The sequence below is a fragment of the Prinia subflava genome, chromosome 3 (assembly GCF_021018805.1).
Source record: "Prinia subflava isolate CZ2003 ecotype Zambia chromosome 3, Cam_Psub_1.2, whole genome shotgun sequence".
Lineage (NCBI taxonomy): Eukaryota > Metazoa > Chordata > Aves > Passeriformes > Cisticolidae > Prinia > Prinia subflava.
Genome location: NC_086249.1, coordinates 74,313,478 through 74,336,401, shown reverse-complemented (window position 1 = coordinate 74,336,401; position 22,924 = coordinate 74,313,478). Strand labels below are relative to the sequence as shown.

The 22,924-nt window shown below is 43.9% G+C and overlaps 2 protein-coding genes across 4 annotated transcripts in view; one reads left to right on the top strand and one right to left on the bottom strand.

Moving 5' to 3' along the window:
* Positions 1 to 5,586, bottom strand: part of SLC9A7 (solute carrier family 9 member A7) — a 69,290-nt gene extending 63,704 nt beyond the window's left edge. For both annotated transcript variants that reach the window (XM_063392498.1, XM_063392499.1), the window contains exon 1: positions 5,173 to 5,586. In XM_063392498.1, the coding sequence (XP_063248568.1) occupies positions 5,173 to 5,440 (268 nt within the window). In that variant the 5' untranslated portion in view covers positions 5,441 to 5,586. The remainder of the gene's footprint in view (positions 1 to 5,172) is intronic.
* A 243-nt stretch (positions 5,587 to 5,829) lies between these two features.
* The window catches only part of RP2 (RP2 activator of ARL3 GTPase), a 33,134-nt gene continuing 16,039 nt past the window's right edge, over positions 5,830 to 22,924 (top strand). The window contains exons 1-3 of one of the 2 annotated variants that reach the window (XM_063392497.1): positions 5,830 to 5,933; positions 10,972 to 11,095; positions 13,304 to 14,137. In XM_063392497.1, the coding sequence (XP_063248567.1) occupies positions 14,087 to 14,137 (51 nt within the window). In that variant the 5' untranslated portion in view covers positions 5,830 to 5,933; positions 10,972 to 11,095; positions 13,304 to 14,086. Of the gene's footprint in view, positions 5,934 to 10,971; positions 11,096 to 13,303; positions 14,138 to 22,300; positions 22,585 to 22,924 lie in introns of those variants that run through there. The other variant, XM_063392496.1, reaches the window with a different exon arrangement.

Below are 22,924 nucleotides of genomic sequence, written 5' to 3'. Positions count from 1 at the left end.
CGACTGCCTGTGCAGGTGACCCAGAAGCACTTCCTGCTATGTGGATAATTGCTTTGGGTGAAGGCAATTTAGTGCTCAGGTGCTCTAATCTTTCTATAGCACAGGATTGAGAAAGGTTTATTAAAGATGCACTGCAAAGGAGTACACAGCTATAACCACTTCTGTTCAGCACAACATTTTAAAATATTATTTCTAAAAGAACAGTATCTGAATTGTTCATTCTGTTTGAATGACTGATTAGAGTTCATTACAGAAAATTTGCGGTGCAATATTGTGAAATCCAGAGATAAGATTACTCACTAGTTGCCACATAGATTTTTGTTAACACAGCCAAGGAGACCTGCACTATCACCTTTCTATGACCGTCTTTAAAACAAAGGCATACTTTACCAAACAAAGAGGAGACAGGTGAGAACCCAGGCCTCTCTCCCATCAACCTCTTGCCAAAAACATAGACCCCCAAAGTCTAAGTAAAGGAGCACTGAGATGGGGACATCATCAACACCGGAGAAGCAATTCTGGGCATCCTGTTGGACTTGATAGCTTTTATACACTCCCTCATCATCTCTTTTTCTATTTTCTCATCTGCACCAAGAGCAGAAGTTACTAGAGTTGCATCTACGGAGCAGTTCAGTCCTTGTATTCTTCCAGGGAGAATCATTGACAGACCTGTTCAGAGACATATTTCTATTGCAAAGTAGCAAAGAAAAATTGGAAGTGGTTCCAAAAGAAATTTTCTGAAGTGAAAAAAGGAAAACCTCAAGATCCTACAGGGCCCAGACATGGGCAATATTAACCTGCCACGGACCCACCTCACTCTGACAAGCTTGTGCACCAGACATCAGGTTAGCTCCCCTCAGCTCAGCACACTCCAGCCAACACAGCCAGAGCACTCACACAGGAGCAGGGGGCAGGCAGGAGTGTGAGCTCTGCAGTATTACAGACCTGGCATCTGTTTGTGATAACTTTCTAATTCAGATGAGAATTACAGTACATGCAGAGGAACACCTTCCCCCTCCAGCCTCTCTGTGGTTCCTACAATCACAAGGTGCTGCAGAGCAGTACCAGCTTTACCAGCCAGGTGTGTCACCAAAGGCTTCCTCATGCAAAAGAAACCCAAGATGCCATTTCTCTCTTCTTTGCCTTATGCCATGATCAGAGGGTATTCTGGTGCTGATTTGACAGAACTTCTCATGAAGATGAAGTTAACAGACTAATTTATCTTAATTAAATACACTACCCTTACAGAAACTCACAGAACTCACATAAAGAACAAAACCCTAACCCACAGAAACAAAGAAAAAACTCAAAATCACTGCCCTGAGGATTACATATGAATTGTACTCCAAAGATATTTCAGAAACACAAGCAATTATATGCTATCCAACTACCCCTGCCTGAAGAACAGATCTGAAATACATGCAGGTTAATAAAAGCTAAATAGCATTTATTCTAAATTTCTCTCACAAGAAAAATTTATCATTTTTCCACTCAGCCACAGGCCATAAAGCAAGCTTACAGAAAAGATTTATTATTACAATTAAAACATACTGAGCAGCCAAAAAATTGAGCAAGACTCACTTTAAAAGCCTATAACACAGTGATTTAAAATAATATTCAGGAAGAACAAGCAGGTTTCCACAGAAAGGATAATGTTCTCAAAACTGGGTGCTCATTTATGATCCTAAATCTAGTATTAGGAGGCTTATAGCAAAGTGGCTTATTAAAAACCAAGACTGACATTATTTTGCTGGCAGTGGAGATGAGTTAGGTCATCTCTAGCACGTGTAGATAGATACTAGAATTCTAACAGAGAGCACGGCACCCAGATGAGCTAAAAATAGATCTTTCCTGTATCTACTCTGTGGATACAGAAACTTAGTCTGATACAGAGTATTCCAGAACACAATATAACATTTTTATCCTGAAGACTTACAGCATCTCTCTCATTTGTGTTCCACAAGAGGTAATGGAAGTATACTATTCATATACTATTTTTCACATACTACATTTTTCATATACTGTTTTTCTTTCACTGTACCCACGTCCAGTTTGCCTTTACTTTTATCTGCAGCAGTATCACATGTGGCCCCCAGACATTCTAGAACAGCCCCACAGACAAGAAGGTACCTGATAGGACTGACACCTGTGCTGATTCATGGGTGCCCGGCTGCCTGAATTACCGCTTATGAAAAGGGACAAAGTAATTGCCTGGTGGTAGTGACACCACTGGATCTGCTGGGAAACATCTACTTATCCAAGTGGCTGCCTCCTAAGGAGCAGAGTACTGGGGGCCCTCCCTCACTTCCCACCCTTAAGTCCACCCTGAGCTGTCCAGGTGCATGGTCCATGTCCTGCTGCTCCTACCACATGGTGATGCTTCTCAGCAGAGAACCAAGAGACCTGCAAAACAAAGTCACCACCTAACCTCTTCAGGAAAAAGTGTCTCGGAACACTTTATCCTCCAACTCAGACCAACACTAAGAACAGCAAGCATCACAATCATTATCACCAGCTGAAATACATGTGTCAGCAAAGTTTCAATTCCCTGATTTCTCTGTTGTGGATTGGTGTTTGCTCGGGTTGCGTTGGATTTTTTTACTTGCTCCATAATAACTTGCATTAGCAATATTAGCAATACTGTCACTGGAGCAGCTGACATTTGCTAGTATTTAACTTCCGCAGAGCAGCACCCTTGTTATAGTTTCAACACTACAATTCAATTCTATTTAGCACTACTAGATATTTGTGCTTTTAGGACTACAAACTCTTTCTTTGGCATATTGTCTTAAGATTCTGTGTTTAAGGCAGAGCAATCAAGCATATGCACTTTAAATACATGTGTAGCTTTTTTAAAAGTACATTTCTCAGATAGCAAGCTATCAGCAAAATAGAAACCCATCTATCAGTTCAACCACTGTCTTTTAAACAACAAGGGAGGAAGAGGAGACTTAAGCCCAGTTATCAGAAATATAACAGAAAGTTACTTTGGCACTTGTTGTGTTGTTCTTTTTGTTCTATAGAAAGTCTGTGGAATGTTAAAGTGAAGCCAGGTCTCAGCAGAACTTTAACAGCATGGACATTAACCATATTAGGTGTGAACTGAACTCACTAAATATGTTTCCTATGATGTTTGCCATGAAAAGGCAAGAGTTTGTTTGTTTGGGTGGGAGAACAGCATGTAATTTGATATAATAAGGGGACTCATTTAGAAGGCAAGTATACTGAGGAGCAATCTATGAAAGCAAAATTATTTAAGTGAGAGCACATCTAGAAAATGTAATCGCTTGAGCCAATTTTTTTTTTTTTTTTTTTTTTTTTTTTTTTTTTTTTTTTTTTTTTTTTTTATGCTGCCAGTGTGGCTGAAAGAGATACAGCACAGGGCCCTTCCTAGAACAAAATTTCAGCATTTGTACATCAAATTGGGAACCTATCACCCCTTTCACAGATCAGGAACTGCGCGTTAGAGCAAACTAATTTGAGTTTAATGAGAGGCAGAATCTCTCCAGCTGAACAATTTCTCATTTCCCACGCAGCTCATCAAAACACATATCCAAATGCCCTTGATGCCCTGACACTTGTACTGCATGCATCAGCACACCCACGTACACAAGATTTCCAGCATAAACGAAACCACTGAAATGATCATAAAACAACATAAATTGGCTTTCCAAAGGTGGCAACACTAGCATAATATCTAAACATCTTCAAAAGAGACTCTGTCTCTTTTCCAATCAATACAGACAGTTAATCTACTGTCTCCTGGGCACTCTTCAGCTGCTAAGCATTATCATGCCAGTGCATAACTTACTTATATGCCCAGTTGTTTTTCATGTCAGTTTTCAGCAATAAGCAAATGTGAAGTACACAGCAATGCAGGAAAGAGATCAGTGACTAACAGCAAATTGGGATGGTTTAAGAGAATCATCAGGAGAGGAAAATTCCACTGCTTTGCAAGCAATCGCATAGCTCTCAAGAGCAGTAGTACTCATCGGGGAGGAAACGCTTCGCTTTCCCCCTCCCCTCGAGTGCTGAATTTCTCATGTGTGGTTACCCTCAATATGCTTGTCCCGACCAACATCGGGCAGGTGTTTCTCACGGTTCAGCAGGAACAGATTCCGCTGGCTAAGGAGAAGTGCCCTCGGCGCTTACGGCAGTAGCCAATCACCAGCAGACAAATAAATTTTCAAATGGATGGCTGCTCTTCACCACAACCCACCATGCTCCGTGTGGCAAACTGCACACCGAATACAACCGTGGAGTTCCCCCGGAGCGAGGGCTCTGCGTCCCCAGCTCAGGCTCGCCTGCCGCCCTGTGCGCCAGGTATCAGTGCCTGGAAGAGCAGATCAGCACCATTAACATCACCCAGTACAGCCCAGCTCCTCTGGACCATCAGCCCACAAACGCAGGGGAGACACACAGCTTCTCCTGAGGGATTTACTTTCCCTTTACTCACATCCACAGAGAAGAGGGGCCTGGAGTGGGCAAACTCAACTCAGTGGAGCCCTCGTTCCACCAGGAGGGCTCGGGATGATCCGCGGACAGTGTCAGGGTGTCGGGTCAGTGTCACTGCGGTCAGTCGGGATCCGCAAGCGCGGGCCGCCGCTGACAGCAGCGCGCCGACAGCCGAGGAGCAAATCCGCACGGAGGCGAAACACGCTCCTCTCCGCGTGCTGCGGCCGTAGCACGGCCAGGGCAGCGCGATGGCGCTTCCAAAGTCATCGCTGCGATGACCTGCAGGGCTCGGCACCCCGTGCTGCTGGAAGGACGGCCGGCTGCCTTTCTGCGGCCGGGAGGGTCACTGGAGCGCTCTCCCCGGCAGCACGGCCACAGCGCTGGAGCGCACCTTCCCGCAGGACACCGCGGGAGGCTGCGGACCGCGTGTCCCCTCCCTCAGCGTCCTTCTGTCCCTAGCCCGAGGAAAGGCGCCGGCGAGGGGAGGGGATCCAGGAGCACCGGCGGAGACGGTCGGGCTCTGCGGCGAGGGGCTCCCCCTGCCCGGGGCTTGGCCTACCCGGGCGCTGCCGCCCGCCAGCCGAAGCGGCTCGGCGCTCCCCCGGCGGCACGGAGGGGCGCGGCCGGCTCCGGGCCCGCCGCCCGCCCCTCCCGGCACCTGCCGGGCTGACACCGGGGCTGAGGCGCCGGCGGTGCCGCGGCCCCGGCGGGACTCACCGTAGATCATGGCCAGGCCGGTCTCGTGGAGGAAGCGGACGCGCCGGTGCTTGAAGAGCCAGATGGTGAGGATGGTGAGGGTGAGGAGCAGAATGAAGGTGAGCAGGCTCACGCTGTCCTGCCGGTGGCTCTCCTCCGCCTCCTTCTCGGTGGCGAGCTCCTCCATGGCGCTGCTGCTGCCGCCGCTCCGCTCCGCCGCTCGCAGCCCCCCGGCCGCCAGCAGGAGCAGCGGGAGCGGCGGCAGCCGGCGGCGCAGGGGCTGGGCCATGGCTGCCGGGATGCTGCGGCGCCCCGTCCCGCTCCCGCGGCGGCCCACGGGCACTGCCCACCGCCCGCCCGCCTGGCGGGGGAGGCAGAGGAGGACGGTGGGAGGGAGCGGCCCCGGCGCTCAGAGCCCGCCCGCCGCCGCCTCCCCGGCCCTTAAAGGCGCAGCCCCGCGGGCGCCCGCCTCGGTCGGGCAGCGAATGCCGGTCCGCCGTGAGGACGCGGCGTCGCTGCTTCCTCCGTGCCCGGCGGAGGTGCAGGGGTGGGTGAGATTTCCGCCTGTCCCCGCGGGGCTGGTTCTGCTCCGGGAGCTCTAGGTGCCGCCTCGGAGGCGGGGGCAGAGCTGCGGTGCCGCAGCCGCTCTCCCTCCCCGCGGTGCAGAGCGAACCTGTGAGGGGCTCTTACACCGGGCTGGTGCTGGAAATCATCACCCCAGAGCTGGGTCAGGAGAGAACGGCCCCAGTGACAACCGGCAGGGAATAAGCGCTGTCGGTTTGGTGGGGTTTTTTGTGGGTTTTTTTCTTTTTTCTTTTTCTTTTTTTTTTTTGGTGGTGATGGGGTTTTGTGGGATTTTTTTGTTTGGTTGGTTTTTGTTGGGTTTTTGTTGTTGTTGTTTTTTGTGGTGTTGTTGTTGTTGTTGTGGGCTTTTTTGGGTTTTTTGGTTTTTTGGGTTTTTTTTTTTTTGTAAGTAAGTCATAGGAAAACTTACGAAACGCAAATTGCTGACTTGGAGGTTTTCATCCAGGTGCACCCTACTGGACATTTGCTTTTACGAAGCAAGACAATTGTAGGAAATGAATAGAGAGCTAGTCAGCTGTTTTCATTTGATTTTTTTTTTTTCCTGAAAAGAAAAAGAGTATATGTTTACTGTTTGAAAATTATCTCGAATTGTGGAAAGGAAAGAGAAGTCATTTTTTGCAAGTAACACAAAATCAGCACTTTTACTTTAGTTTTTTTCTTATTCTTAAATGAATCACAGCTCCTTTAAAAGATGAAATATTGGGCAGTGAAATTATTTGGGTTTAAAGAAATACTAACAGCTGTAAAACTGGGTTTGCATTTCTTTTGGGGTTTTATTGGTTGGTTGGTTTAGTTTTTTGTTTCATTAGCTTTGGCAGGAGAGTGTTTTGCCTTTTGCTACCAGAGGAATATCCCCCAGCTTCCAGTGCTGACATATCTGCTCCTGGGGCCTTTCTCCCAGAGTTACTTTCAATCACAACATCTAACATGTATTTTTAGCCCTTTTTTTTACATAAAAAGAAAACACAAAAACTTTGGCCACATCTTTAATCGGTTACACGCCAGTTCTTATCTCCTTTAGTCTTGTGCTCTTTCCTAACATTGTTGCCATGTTTCTGAGGGTACTTATTGGGATGCTGTAGTTATAAGAAACTTTTTCCTTCTGCTAATGAATCTGGAATTGTCTTTGTGTCATATGCTATTTTTTAGAAATTCTCTTTTATAAATATTTCAAGATGACAGCTATGTAAATCTACACTTCTATTTATATGTAGCCCTTTTAAAGATAGTATTTATGCAAACTCTCCTTAACAACCTTAAAAATCCAGAGTAATTAGGTGCAATTATATTTAAATATTTGGTTGTGCAGGGCTGAAAGCTTACGTTGATAGTGCCATCATTTGTAAACCTCTTAGAGATGAAAAGAAGTAAGTTGCCTTGAAGACCTAGCTCTTAAACCTATGTGAATCATTAAAATTACTGCCTGAAGACTCTTATGTTGAATCTCACATTCAAAATTAACGTTTCTGGTATAATGAGAGAATTATACCCCTAAATCTTTACTGTGTATCTTTAGGATGTACAATCTACACACACTGTAACATATATCTTTAGCCTATAACAACCTGCAGGCCTCCTAGCAGACTAGAGTTATGCACTTCAGTGCTAAGTATGTGTAATGCTAATAAAGTTGTAAAATAAAAAACAGTAACAGGCTCTCCCCCATGGGTTTGGTTTTTATGTGCTACATAGTGCTAGGCGAAGTCTGTCACTATGTGATGCTCTTTTTAAGGAGACAATTTCCATGTATATTGTAATTTTATCCAGCTCTCAGTTGAGCTGCAGTCAGGGTCTTAAGTTACTTTGTGCCACATCTTCCACCAGTAACCTGTGGTTTATTCTTCTGCAGTTCACTACATACTATGCCTCTTGCTCTCCATGCAATAATTAGAAATATCCCGGCATTTTTTAATCCTTATGGATAATAGACCTAATAGACCTTTTTTTTTTTTTTTTTTTTTTTTTTCCCCCAATCTGAACTCTGTTGTTTGTGGACGAAAGCATTCATCCATGGTGTGATGTGTCAGTGCTACCATCAGCTCAAGCCTTGAACTCCCTCATTCACACTTACCAGACTTTTTCACTGCTGTCCTGCCCCTGTAAACTTGTACAGGTATCACCTTGTCCTAGGAATCTTTCCCCAGTTATTTTTATCAAATTAAAAATATAATGTTCACTGCTGTTATGTGTGAAAGAGAGTACAGCTGATCCTTTTTTCTGGACTGTGTGGGTGTAACTGAACCCTTTATGTAAAATGGTGATGGGAGAATGATTGTTTCTGTCTGTGTAGAGCATCAAAGTTTAATAGTGATGTAATTGACTTCTTTTCAACTCAGTGTTCCATCTAATAAGTTGTTACCAGGGAACTTGATATGCAGAGCTTATTTGGTTCATACAGGCCATAACTTGCTGTCTCTTTACATTCATGGGTTGGTATCACGGTGCATAAATACTTAAACTGATTCAAACAGCATCATCTAGAGTGTATGCTATCAACTAAGGAAGAAAGGTATCAAGTTGAGCTTCTTTATACTTCTCTGTAAACCAGGCTGCATCCTCGTAAGAGAGCAGTGTTGACATAGTCCAGTTCCTTGCAGTGGTGTAACTCCCAGGTGTCCATGCTGTTTTCAGTCCATTAGGAACATCAGTAATCTCACCTCAGGGGGTAGCTCCACCACTGTAATAGCCCTGCCGTTACAGTTTTTGTTCCAGACTTTTTTTGGCAGGCCTCCACCTGCCTTCCCAAGCTGTTCTGCACTAAAACTTCATGTACGCTACAGGTGGGACCTCTGCCTGACAGCCACATATGTTGCAGAAGTCAGTCTGTTCGCTCAGCAAAGCTGTAATTTGATTCTCTTCCTGCTTTCTTTCCATTTGTTAATTTTGATCTGGACCCAGGCAGAGGTCTTTGATCTGCTTTCTGTTTGAGAGGCCCTTCTTGAGGCAGAAACAATGAGGTGTGCTTTGGGAGATGGAAGGCCAAGTGGATAACTGAGATATAAAAAGCTTCAAACTAAACTATAAGATGTCAGTGAAATGGGTTAGGGGACAAAATAAAGCCATTCACCAGAGTTCAGCCATACTCTGAGGGAAGCAGGAGGATTTTTGTATTAAATGCTAATATTTACACTTGCACATAGCTGGCAATTGGCTCACAGGATGGAGTCACATGAGCCAAAACAGCAGAGAGACCGATACGGTTCAGCCTACCCTTTGCCTACCAGTCTTGTCTAATTAAAATGTTCATTCTGCCAGAAGCACCATCGAAGGGTCCATGCAGCATTTTTATAGCTTTGTTTGTCAAGAAAATCATTGTTATCACATGAAGTGATACACACTTCAGGTTTACTCTTATTCCCAGAGCTGAATGTAAGGCAAAGGCAAGGTTTTATTTTCTGTCTCTCTCTCTCCAACTGTTGGTGGTAACATCATCCACTCCTTGTCAATCACACTAGAGAACTGGAGCTCTATTGAGACCTTTTCTGTATTATGCAAGTCTGTGGAGACCAGCTCTTTGTGCTGCTGAAAGCAGCAGGTTTGAGATTTTCATCTAACATGCTGTTGTAGGACTGATTCTGGTAGAGAAAAGTCTTGCTGTTGCTTGGGATTATAAAAAATGGAAAACCAAACAAATCCTTATCTTAATACATGGCATGTTTATGCAACTGCCTTTGCATACTCAAATTTTCTAGCACATTATTCCAGAATGCAGTAGCAAGTTGATTAGCTGTGAGGTCAGGCTATTAGAGCAGCTGCCATGTCAGCCACACTCCTTTCTCCCCATGGTTTTTTCCTCCTTTCTTCCCTTTTAAGCTGAACCCTCCCATCACTGTGCTTTAAAATGGCAATCCATTTTTGAACCTATAGCTAACTTCTGGTACCTGTGGCATCAGCTTGTGGGCAGCTGTCCTGTATCCATGTATCCACATACCCCAGGATCCCATAAAACACACCCTATTGAGATGTGAGGTTCAAGACAACTAAGTGTTCTTAATTCTCAGTTGAATTCTGAAGAACATGTCATGTTTTTAGGACGAAATGCAAACCATTTCTTTTAAAATCTCCAGCTTGTTGGAAATGCTAACAATTGTGACACATTTCTCTGCTTGTACCAGTTCTGCAGAGATGTCATATAGCAGATAAAATGTCAGAACTGCCATTTTCCATCAATGCAAATACAGAAATCATAATTAGCTTTTCCAGTTGATAAAAGTCTAGCTAGAGTAAAAGCTGTTTTGTGTTATTTGCAAGGTGCAATAGTCACTCATTGTCCAGCCACATGTTACAGCTTTTGAATCATGGTAAACTTTCAAAGTGTCAGAGAGGGATATTTTATTTTATCTATGTAAAAAGGAGGGATAGAAATTTTATTTACCTAAGAGTTGTCTGTCATCTCCCTTGTACCCAAACAGATTTATTTCCCCTTCTAGCTCCCTGTGATATCAGGAAGTCTCATTCTACTAGGGGCAAAGCCAGTTGTCTCTTACTCCTCAGAAGAAGGCAGTTCATTGCCCTTTGCAGGTGCACATCATGGTTATGACTTTCAAAGCTGTAATCACTCAAAGGAGAAACTAAGCAATCATTCCTCTCATCACTTCCCACCATGTTCCCTATAAATATTAAAACAAGTGAATAGCACAGCTCAACAAGTGCCACAATTCCACCTGTGCCAGAAGAGTCTGAAAAAACATTCTGGAAAAGAGTAAGTGAGCCCCAGTTGAGGCTTGTGAATTATGATTTGACTTTGTGCACAAAAGAAGGGGCTATGTGAGCATCATTTGAAACTGTCAGCATGCACAGAGATGCTCTATTAGTGACAGCTGTCAGTTGACCACTACCAGAAATAGTGTCTGCAAAAGGTTTCCCTAAATGCAGTTCTGAATTGTAAAGGAGGAAAGACTGGGAAAAATGTGGGTACAGTGTTGTGGCATTCAAATTTGTTGTAAAATATTTCTATTCCATATTTACACAATTATACCAAACTTTATGACAAAAACCAACCAAGTTCTCCCTTGCTAGAGAAACAAAGTCAAAATTATGTTTCATTAAACCTTTACTATGCTTAATACATATGCCTGTAGGCATAGAAAATGAATCTTAGTCAGTAAAGTTATGTTAAGTATCTTGGCTTCATCTGAATTAGGCAGCCCAGAGGCATGGAGAAATATTGGACAGAAAATGACTCTTGTTCTGGAAAGAAGTGATCAAACAAGAAACTTCTGGTTTCTCCTACAGGAAAACAAGTTGTCCTAGATATATGAGAACCTAAAACACCCATGGATAAATGACCCACATCATGCTGGACAGCAACTGCTCTGCAGTTTTGAAAGAAGCCTACAGGTTTGAGGTATAACTAGAGGTAAGAAGGTATAATTTGGCTGGCATAGGCTCTATTTCTGCTGAAAGAGCTGGATTATTAACAGTAAACTAATACAATCAATTCATATAATTGAAGCAATTTTCAGCACAGATTAGAAATTACTTACTAAGGAGAGACAGAATGTCAGCTAATTGGCCAGAAAGCATAGGATGGCTGAGGTTGGAATTTCTTGCCCAAACCCCCTGGTTAAGTAGGAACACTTAGAGCTGATTGGCCAGGACCATGTCCATACAGCCTTTAAACGATTCCAAAGATGGAGATTCCACAAACTCTCTGGGCAGCCTGTGCCAGTGCTCAGTCACCTTCTGAGTAAAAACTATTCTGATGGTCAGAGGAAACCTTCTGTGTTTCACTTTGTGTCCATTTCCTCTGGTCCTGCTACTGAGCACAGCCTGGCTCCATATTCTTTACCATTTCCCTTCAGATATTTATAGACATTGATGAAATTATCAATGGATGATAAAATGAGATTGGATTATCAATTATGAGATTGTGAATATAATATCTAATTTAGAAACAATATTAATCTCCAGAGCTTTCCATACTGGCAAAAGTCTATGAGTGGTGTTTCAAACCCAAATTTAATTGTAAATTTTTATTACTGTAGAAACTAAAACCTGACTGACTAATATCGGCTCATTTTGAGCTCCACATAATTTGGGAGAACCCTGAGTTAAGGAAGCAGAAGTGGCTGCCAAGCTGAAAGATGAGGTTTAGACATCAGTCCAAAACAAGACCAGGTGATGCCAGTACTGGGAGCTGGTAGTTCTTTCCCAAGAATAAGCAAATTTGGGCTGGTGCAGGCAGCACTGTTGGGCAAGTTTTAGCTTCTGGTGGACCCTGGCTAATACCAATGGAAAGCTCTAAGAGGAGCTGGCTCCAAGAGCTGAACCCTCTCACCTCAGATCTGCATCTATTGGAAAAATTACGATAATAGATCTGGGCCAAGTTGTGACAGAATGAAAGCTCCCAAAAACATGCTTATTGGACATGAAGCTTTCATACGGATGATGCAGATAAGGGGTGGTTTTCATTTGGTTGATTGCTAGGCTGCTGGCCAAAGGCAAAGAGGAGAAATAAACAAAAGACTGAATCAAAAGACAGAGAGCAGTTGTCAGCTGCTTCGAGGTGCAATCAATATAATTGCAGGCTGTAACCCCAAGATAGGAAACATCCAAGACAGATGTGTTAGTGGAATCAGCATCACAATAGTCAAGTCAGGCATAATTGGTATTGTGGGAACAGACGCCACCTACAGAGCTGTAAGGAAGGATTTGATGTTATACTGCACTGTCTTTGCCTGTTTGTTCCTTATTTTAGTAAATAGAATATTTCATTCCATAAATAAGGTTTTCCATGTTAATGATTTTCTCATATTCCCAGTTCCTCATGCTTCCCCTGTTGTGTGCTAGTCGAGATAAATTGCAGGTTTGGCCCGTGGAATAGATGGGGCGATCAATTGTGGTGTAGTTACTACTTGCATACAAAGCTGGGACATCTAGAGGCCAGAGCAGTGTCTGCAGATACCATCAGTACAAATACATCTACTAGATGTGGGTATTAGAGCATTTTTCAAAAGCAGCTTAGATAATAAGTACATCGCATGACCTCTAGTGGTATTAAGCCCCAGGCACTGTCAAAGTCACTCATAGTTTCTTGCTGCTGGGGAAAAGCCAAGGTCACAGAGGAATTATCACATATGTGATAGTTCTGTGCTGCTGTACCCCACCTTACTGCCAGATTTATGCCAGCATCAATTTTGTCCCATTGCCAGGGTAAGACTGAGAACAGTTTTTAATTCAGCAAAAATTCCAAACACTCAGCAGAATGAATGTTTTGCAGCAATGTTTTCATTGTCAACTAATAACACGTTGTCATTAATCTTTCCTGGTGTCATGGTTTAACCCCAGCCAGCAGCTCAGCCTGACCCAGCCACTTGCTCACTTCTTCCACAGTGGGATGGAGAAGAGAATCAGAAGGGTAAAGGTGAAAAAACTCTGGGGTTGAGACAAAGACAGTTTAATAGGGAAAGCAAAGGCCATGCAAAAAGAAACAAGGAATTAATTCACTGCTTCCCATGGAGAGACAGGTGTTCAGTCATCTCCAGGGAAGCTGGGCTCCATCACACATAACAGTGACTTGGGAAGACAAATGCCACCACTCTGAATGTCCTTCCTCTTTTTTTAGTTCTGCCCAGCTTTACATCCCAAGCATGAAGCTGTATGGTGTGGCACATCCTTGTGGCCAGCTGGGGCCAGCTGTCCCAGCTGTGACCCCTCCCAACTCCTGGTGCACCCCCAGCCTCCTCCCTGGTGGGCTGAGGGGTAGAAAAGGCCTTGGATCTATGAAAGCACTGCTCAGCAATAAGGATAATAAGCAATAATACTGCTCAGCAATAAGGAAAATATCCATGTGCTATCAACACTGTTTCCAGCACAAATGCAAAACACAGCCCCACGTGAGATACTATGAAGAAAATTAACTCTATCCTGGCCAAAACCAGCCCACCTGCTGATACCCTCATGTAGAGAAATAAGGAACATGGAAACACCAGTGCAAGAAGGAATGACAATGAGAGCCAGAAGGTAAAATCGGCTGTGCTTTCTCTGCAGTGACTCAGAAAGTCAAGAAGAGTAAGGATTCCTGTTAACATCAGCAGAAGAAAAATGTACTGATTCCCTGTTTTCGTGGGTTCTATTTCATTGAAGTGGTGCAGCTGCCATTGCTGACATCGTCTCAGAGGGTCTGAAATCCCCACAGCTTGAAAAAGAACCTAGAAATGATCTACTGCCTGGAATATCAACTTTGGCAGCCGGGAAAGGCAGGTCTGCCAGAAAGAAACTACTCACATGAAGATGAGGTGGAACTGACAACAAGTGTGGCAACAGAAGACACTGAACACCTAACCAGCTCAGGAACCCAGGCTTTCCCACAGGACTGATTGGCGAAGCCTTTCCTTATGAGCTGCTGATGCAGCCTCTGGGTGCAACCAGCAGGAGGTTGCTGGACACCTTGAGACAGGTAAGTTAGGTTCTTTAAAGCTATGGAGCCTGTTCCCATGGTTCCCCTTTTTAGTCGTCGTATTCTGTGGCCCCTGAGACATGCAGAGCGTGCAACGAGGCACTCCCCAACAGCCTGCCCATGGAAAGCATTTCAGTGCTCTGCCACAACTGACAGAGAAGCACTCACATTTTGATAAAGTGTAATTGCTCATTATGGAGGATATATTTTGTTTCTTTTGCTCTTAAGTTTGGTTTCACTCACATTCTGGTGTTTTGGGTTTTGTCTAGTGCACTTCTTTCACATTCATGGCACCAGGCTGTTTTGATGTTTTCCAATTATATTCCTGTTTCTTTCTTTTATTTACCCTTTAGTCCTTTGGTGTGTAAATAGAGAGAGGGACTTCAAAGCAAATTATTTTAAAAAGAATTAATTTTAACTAGGCGATGCAAAAAATTGACCTCAGGCCAGTTTAATCCAGAAAATTAATATTGTGTTTACCATAACTCATTTAAATTGTAACATCTTTCTTTATGCCTGAATAAGATCTTAAATGGATTTGTTTCAGGGTATGATCCAGAGTTATTTACTCACTATATTTATCTCAGTAGATATGTCACCTTCATAAATAACAACTGAGTATAATTTAACCAGTTGTTCGAAGCTGAGTTGTTATAGCAGGCACCTCTTTAACACGTGTGTGAATTGATTTGACCTTTTATTGTGTGTGTGAGCTGATTTGACTTAGCTGCTTTCCAGATGTAAGCCCTTTCTGGCATGGACCATGGTTTCATTTATGTATAGCACCTATAACTTAGAGAGAACTCCTGGAAATAAGGAATGACAAACAACTGAGCTTAAGAAGTGTGATTAACCTAAAACAGCCTTGCCTAAAGTTTTGGTGTCTATGTCTGTGTTCATCACTCTTTGTTTGCTTTACTAAGAAAGAAAAACTGGAAGTTGAGATAGGTCTGGTTAGTTACCATCCAAAAGTGCTTATCTGAGATGAACTGCCACCCCCACATTTTTTTCCATGGCCTACAAAAAGATTGCTTTGGTGACAAACTCAGAGCCCCACATCTAACTAGTAGACCTACCATATTATGGCTGAGGAAGTCTACCCAGGATTCTAGTTTGTTTGGCAACAATGGATTCCAGTGAGTACTGTGAACTGAAAAAGAAAAAAAGGCACTTTTTTGACCACTTGCCTGTACTGAGTATGTTTACCCACTAACAGAAGTACAGGAGAGATAGGTTTTCTCCTTATATGATTAAAACCACAGACAACTACTAGATTGTTCTTCTGGGTATATAGGTCCTCCTCAACAGGTCTGAAACAGAGTAAAGTGTGACTACCAAACTCAGCTATCAATATTGAATTTTGGTTCTTTTTTTAAAATTTGACTGTGTCCTGATGCCCCTCTGGATGAAATTTTTTAGAGAGGTTACTGCAGTTTGAATAACCCCTGAGCTTTAAAAAGAGAAGGATCAAAAATCATCAAAACAGCAGAAGGTTGAATGAGAAAATACTTAATTTGCCTTAAATCAAAGATACTCCCCATTTTCACATTGCTCAGTGGCCAGCTCTTCATCAGTTTCTCCTGACTTGGCTGTGCTTCCCCTCTTTTGACTTTTAACCCTGGACAAATTTGCCTAAGTACATGCAGGTCATGTGTAGTGTACCTAACCCTGTTTATGATCACAGGATTCCTTTGGGATTTCACCTTACAATATTAGAATTCATACTTCTCTGTAGTGAACGAGTCTATTTTGCAAGAACACACATCTTTCATTCCACCCCAGTTCCTCTGTGTTTGAGCATTTTATTTACTGATTTCTATACTGAACATTTTTGCTCCTTCAGTGCAAAATACAGTATTTGAAAACCAGTCTTAGTGTGAGCCTTCCTAATAGCAAAGCAAGCTCTAGAATTTAATCTCTTCCCAATAATTATTATTTCAGTATTTTCTTTCCATCTGCTGTCTCTGCAGTATCCCTTGCTATTTTGTATTATCAACAGTTTAACTAACTTATTCCTCAGAGTCTTACAGTGACATAGCACTATTTCCAAAAACAGCACCTAGAATATTTATTGCACATTCTGCTGAAAGACAGAAAGGGAAGAAAATGCAAAACAAATAGAATCCTGTGTTTGTTTACTTTAACAGCAGGATTTTTTCACAGTTAACACTGAATATTTAAATGTGCAGTTTAGATCTGATTCACTGGCTCATTACTATGCTGATGAAGTTTATAAAGTCTCAACCTGTGTGAGAGTTGCTCAGGCTTATAGATTGCTGTGTAATTCCCTAAAGTTAATGTAGACAGAGTACTGCCTTACCACAGCCCTTTGGTATATTTTGGCAGGATTACAAGGTTCAGATCAGTGATGTCTTCTACATTTTTGCTGAGGATCCCACTTTTCTCACTTTTTTGCCAGTCTCATTGGAAGCATCAGGCAGCCACTGTTCACACCCATGAGAACAATATGCATGGCAGGTTGGCACCATAGATGAAGACATCCCACAATAGTAATGTTAAGAGCTTCAGATTGGAGGAGTATCAATAAACTGTGCAACAATATAAAATGAAACCTCAGATAGACAAATTATGATGAATAGTGCAATAGCAAATTAACATGTTGCCACTTCCGATACCCATTTGTCATGGTCTCCTGCACCAGAATTAGGAGGACAGTCTCTACTCCAGGTCTCAGCAATCTTTTTTCTGTGCCACAGCAGCAGCTGAAACCAACAGTAAAAAAGGATTGGTATCATGTCAAACACTAAGCAAGAAACCCATCCCCCCCAAAGAAATAGAATGTGTAGTCAAAAAGGCTCTAAAATTCCAAATGATAAGAGCAAGGCACGTTTACCAAGAGTTTTCTTGACTTTTCTGCATTAGGACTGTGACAGAGGGAAACTTTGTATGAGCCTACCTTTGCAACAACGCTGCACTGAGCACCCCAATGTCAGATGCTAGAGGTCTGGATAAAGGATAAAGAGACATAACTGGAGATGCTAGCAGATGATTTTGTCTATTTTAACTCAGATATACAGGGAATCAGAGCACCTCTCACTTTTACCCCCCAAAAAAAGAACTCTAAGCTTGGGAAAAAAAAAGGGCTGCTGGACTATAATGCAGCAAGCTGTTAAAAGACATCTTAATTTTAGCTATGTGCCTAACTCTTTGCACTCCCTCAAATCCCACTGAAATCTGTAGGCTTTTGCATGTGCATATATGCCTTGCTGAATCAGCACTGCAGCTTTTTATTTGAACTGTTACCTATTAAACACGAACTAAAGAGATACTCTTCATAAACTTTAATGTAACTACATTGCATTTTCATTTAACATTAAACTGAAGGGTCTGTCTGCTTCAGCTAGAGGCTCAGATGGAACACAAGGCTTTCTGGCAACCTGAATTTTGGGCAAGACCCTCATCATGGCAGCTCTCTTCATATTACAAAACTGGATCTCAGGTATAGACTCCTGTGTGAGATCTATCAACGTGTAAGTGTTGCATAAGAATATGCTTTATAGCTGAAAACTTAATTGTGCTCTGTTTGAGTAACTGCACCCACTACTTTAGCAGCCTCTAAGCCAACTGTGACCTTTCCAGCTGCAGAATTTCTGTCTCAGAGACGGCTTGAGGCAAAGTTCAGAATTAGTGTATAGGGGTTTGTATTGTGCATTACGCTGTCCTTCATGCTAATATTAGGATATAATCTTTCATTCCTTCAGACAACTGTATTTAATTTATGCCTTTTTAAAATTATTGACTCTTTGGATCTTCAGTGAAAAGCACTTCTAAAATGACTTGTAGTTCTATGTGGTGCCTTTAAAGAATGATTTTAAATACCATGCTGAATGTCTGCATCTCATGTACTGCATAGAACGCTCCTCACTTTGGTTCTGAACACCAGTGACAGGAAAAGATCTATAGACAAGATGTAATTTGTTACATGGAGGGTAATTTTTGCTGGAAGTATGTGGAAGGTAATTTCTGAACAAACAACTTAGCAAACACGAGCTATTCAGTTCAGCTGTTTGTGCTTTTCCTTGTCCTGTCAGGTAAGTTCACAGTAACCTGGGACACAGGCACACCTCTCCATTGTTCCCACATAAAGAACCCCAGCATTACAGCTGCATATCTCAGATTCTATGCTAGGGACAGCTACCCAAAAAATGACAATAAAAGAGTGCATTTCCTTGTTGACCAGCAGTAATGTGATTTAGCAAAGGTACTGGTGACCACGGCTAATTTCTGTATGCAAGGAGATGCTGAACAGCCATATATTGCTTGAAAATGGGCAGAACATTAGTCCAAAATCACCATTAACAATGCAAAACAGATTCTGGTACATCTTGCCACAAAATTAGCCATAATATTTCTTCTACCCAGTCTCAAGTTGCAGACTAACTTCTCTTGGTGTTCAGTCTGGCTAGAATCTCCAGCAGTGGAGAATCTGCTAAAGAGACCAAAAAAGACCAGTATGATATCACAGTATGTGATGACTCTGTGTGAAAATCCTAGTGTGTATATTCATCATCTGCTTCTGAAAAAGAAATAAAAGAAAAAAAAAAGAAAAAAAAAAGAAAAAAAGTACATGAGACTGAAATGTGCAGATGTCTGATTGAAATGGTTGTTTTATACATTCATCTGTTTCCCAGCACAGTTTACCAAGTGCAAACATTTGTGCTGTCCTACTGCAAAGGTGGTTGGGGATTTAAAAAAGCTGCTGAAAGCAAGGGATGCTTTCTGTGACAGTTCTGTCTTAAATGTGTATGAAAATATAGCCTCAGAGAGTGAACCCAGCTGTAAAGTATCCTTTCCTCCCCTTCTGTTGAATACTATGTAAGGAACTGAATATTGTGGAAGGATTCATCTGTAATTCATAATTTTGTATGAGTATAGGTTAATCTAATCTTAACTAGGAACTCTTTTCAAAGCTTTATACCAATTTTAGATAAGTTGCTAGAATCCCAAACACAGGATTTATAATCTTTCCTGATAGAAAACATGAAAGAAGCTTTTAGAAAGTAATAGTATTTAAGCTCTTTTGTTTTCTTTATTTTCATGTCTTAGAAATGACATTTTCAAGGTCTTCTCTATAACCAACAGGATTAAAAGGCTGCTTTAGACAAGACATGCTTCAATTTTGTCACAAAGTTATGCTTACAAGAGCTTTAAGAGACACACAGAGAATACAATGAATCTGTATTTATTAAGAAGAAGGCTGTGAGAGTATGGCTTTGTGTGTTCTGCCAAGCTTCCAACACCACCAAGACAAACAGATTCTAACCCATGATAGGAGAAGTGCAGATGTGCACGCAGTGAGCTCTTGCTTCCTTAAGATACCTGCTCAAGACCTGGGCAGGTTCCAGGTCCTGATGTTCACGGAGAGCTCCCTCTCTGTGCTTTTGGGGCAATGCAGAAGAGTGTCAAACAAAGGGAGGAGAGGGAGTGAAATTCGTATCTGTGGGCATGCAAGCACTACCGAGCAATGTGGGGATAAGAGCCAGTCCATGCAGAGACACAGCCCATGCACGTGCTTTGCCCATCTGCCTAAGAATGGCATCACTGCCCTCCTGGGAAGGGCAGCAGAGATCTGAAAGGCTCCTTGTGAGCTGCATGTGCCCAGAAGTTATCGATACAGCAAGTCTCTTTCACCAAATACCTTAGAATATTACCTTTACAAAAAATGTTTTACTTTTCAGTTACCTAGATACCACTTCTGGAGATCACAAAACTTTGTATTACACTGTAATTAGATTTATTTCACAACATCCCCATGAGGGAAATCACTAACTACAGCAGTTTGTTGAAGTTGAGTGTAGTCATGGTTGGTGGTGACTATGATACTACTGCAATCTTGTATTACTGCACTTCAGGCTATGATTGTATCAAATCTCAGAAGCCAAGAGGGTTGGGTCTGGCTGGCAGATGAATAGAGAATTAAGAACTGAACTACGCATTTGTGATTTCTTAAGTTATGTGCTCATAAATCATAAGTCATAGTAATTTGCTCAGGAATAAGGACTCTGGGGCTTTGGTGTCAGGAAACACCCTAGAGCTTGAGAGGTTGTGTTATGCCAGAGAAATAAAACCTATGGCCTCTCCTGATCAGCCGTAGTCATATAAAAATCCTGTGCTCTTATAGGACTGATAATTTTGCTAGACAAGTATAATGGTCATGGCAACATGGGAAAATACTAACTCAGAAACTTGCACTTGCCTTGCATCTTCTCATTAGTAATGTAAACGTAACTTCATTTTTCTTGCATTTGAATACCTTTCTGAAGCATTACTACAGCAGTGGTGAGAAATTTCCATTACAGAGCTGAATGTATCTCAGCAGGGAAAGAAGTCTCCTTACACACACAGACTATAAAGTTTTCTGTTACAACAGGCAATCCAATAATGATGTGAGATAACAATGTTCTGGTAACACAGTTTTAGATTTTGTTAGTTTTAGATTAATTAAATGGAATTTTAGTTTTTAACAAAAATGTATCAAATGTTGCTTTTCATTCCTTCTATTTTTTTTTTTTTAATGGATGTGCAGAAAGAAGAGCCTGGTTGCCTAAAGGCTGCAGAACTTTGCTAATCTGTATGAAATACAAAGGGGTCTGGGAGGACTGTTAGACTTCCAGACAGCGAGCTAGAAGAGGTGAGGGTGTATCAGACTCCTGCATTTGCAAACAGTCTCAAACTGTCCTAGTATAAGACAAAATTTGGGAGGAAAGAGCTGGTGCACAGGGGATTAGATGAAGATCAGCAAATCAGTGCCCAAGAAACCCAGGAAAATGGCTCATAGAGCAAATCCACTTTTCAACTGAGATGTGACACTGTGTTTGGTGGTGTTGAGGGTAGCTATCGACTTGAGCTGTAGCTTCAAAAGCTCAGAGCAGGCTTCACTGCTGCCCAGGCATACAGTTTTGCAGTACAGATGATGGCAAAAAAGGGTGCCAGTCACCCCTCCTTTATGAACAATTGGTTTCACTTCTTCCTTTCTGCTGTTCTCTCTGGAAAAGCTTCCAGCCTGCTCAACTGGCACAGCACTGCTCTGCTACATTTCCTGGCTTCTTATCTCTTCTGTTCCTACAGAAGGAATGTCATCTTTTGTTTAACACAACATGTCTCTGAAGTTTTGTTAGTGGGTATAGAGCGGGGGTAGGTCAGGTGCGGGCAGCACGGGTGCTCTCTGTGAGGAAACAGGGCTGTCCCATTCCGGACACGGCCCTTCCAGACAGCTCCAAGAGATGGGGAATGGCTGAGCCCCACCGCTAACACCAGTGGCACCTCAGGGAAAACATATTTAAGGAAGGACAAAACCACTATGTATCAGTGAGAGAGAGAGGAGCGAGGAGAAAGAAGTGGGGAATACCACCGTGAACAGCAAGGTCAAAAAAGGAGGGGATGGAGGTGCTGCAGGTGTAAAGGACCACAGTGGGTGCAAATATCTGCAGTGTGGCCCAGGAGGGATCCCACAGAGCAGGTGGATACTTTCTGAAGGAACTGAACAAAGCATCAGAGACAATTTTGAAGTATTTCGCATCAGTCAGATTTGATTTTTACAGAAATCAAATCTGTAAAATCTCGGGGAAAACCCGTTTTTGACTGGTTAGACAGTCTAATTGAAAAAGCGTGGGTTTTTCCTCTGGGGAAAAAAAAAAAAAAAAACCAGCCAAAGAAAACCAAGCCAAACAACAAACTCCCAAACCACAACCCAACACAGGAAGTCCGACTATTTGCAAAGGGAGGCACAAAGCGGCAGAACGCTGGGGGTTCTCGTGCCGCCACTTGCTGCTTGTGCTGCTCTGACACACTCGCAAGAAGCCGGGTCTGCTGGGGCAGCCCTTTCAGGGGTGTACCGAGGGGACCGCGCCGGCGTATCCATAAGAAAACGACGTCTAGGACTATTCGGTTTGCACACACGGCTCCGGGCGGGACACAGGTTTCACCTCGGTACTGCGCTGGCTTCAGGAGCAGCCGCCGCCTCCTCCGAGCCTCTCCCTCGGGACGGGCGGGGACAACCTCCCCGGGGTGAGGAGCGACGGCGATCACGGCCAAGCCGCACTGTCCCGCTGCCCCCGGCCGGCCCCGCCCGCCGCCAGGCCCCGCCCCGCCCAGGCGCCTCCGCGGGCCCGAGGCGATGGTCGGAGCGGGACGGGGCGGGGACGGGCAAGGGAAAGGCGGGGGGAAATGTCGCGGTCGCTACTGGAGACGGGGGAAAACCGGAAGCCGGCGGGGCGGGGCGGCTCGGCGCTGGCGAGCCCTTCCCCGCCGCCAGGCTCTCTCCGCCGGGCGCTGGCAGCGGCAGCGCCATGGGGTGTTTCTTCTCCCGCCGCAGGAAGCCGGCCCAGGGCGGCCAGCTACCGCTGCCGCAGCAAGCGGGAGCGGAGCAGGACGCGGCGGCCGGCGAGCAGAAGGCGCCGCAGTACAGCTGGGACCTGCGAGCCAAGGTACCGCCCCGGCTGCTGGGGCTGGGGGTGCCGCCCCTCTCGGTGGGCAGCATCTCGCCCTCTCCCGCCGCCCGGGGTTTGCGGCGGGGTGTGTGCTCCGGCAGGGAGCACGCCTTCCCCGGTCCCGCCGGTACGGCTCGGCCCGCGCAGTTCAGTGCGTGTATTTGAGCTATTAAAAAGTGTTTAGCCTGAGGATTTTACCAGGCAGCCTCAAACTGTGCAAGCTGGATGCCGCGGCGGTGCGAGCATCGGTCCGCGGTGCGGGGCTGCTCCGGTGGGACAGCGCCCTGTGGGCAGGCAGCCTGGCGGTGACAGCCCCCGCGGGTGTCTGCCTGCCGCC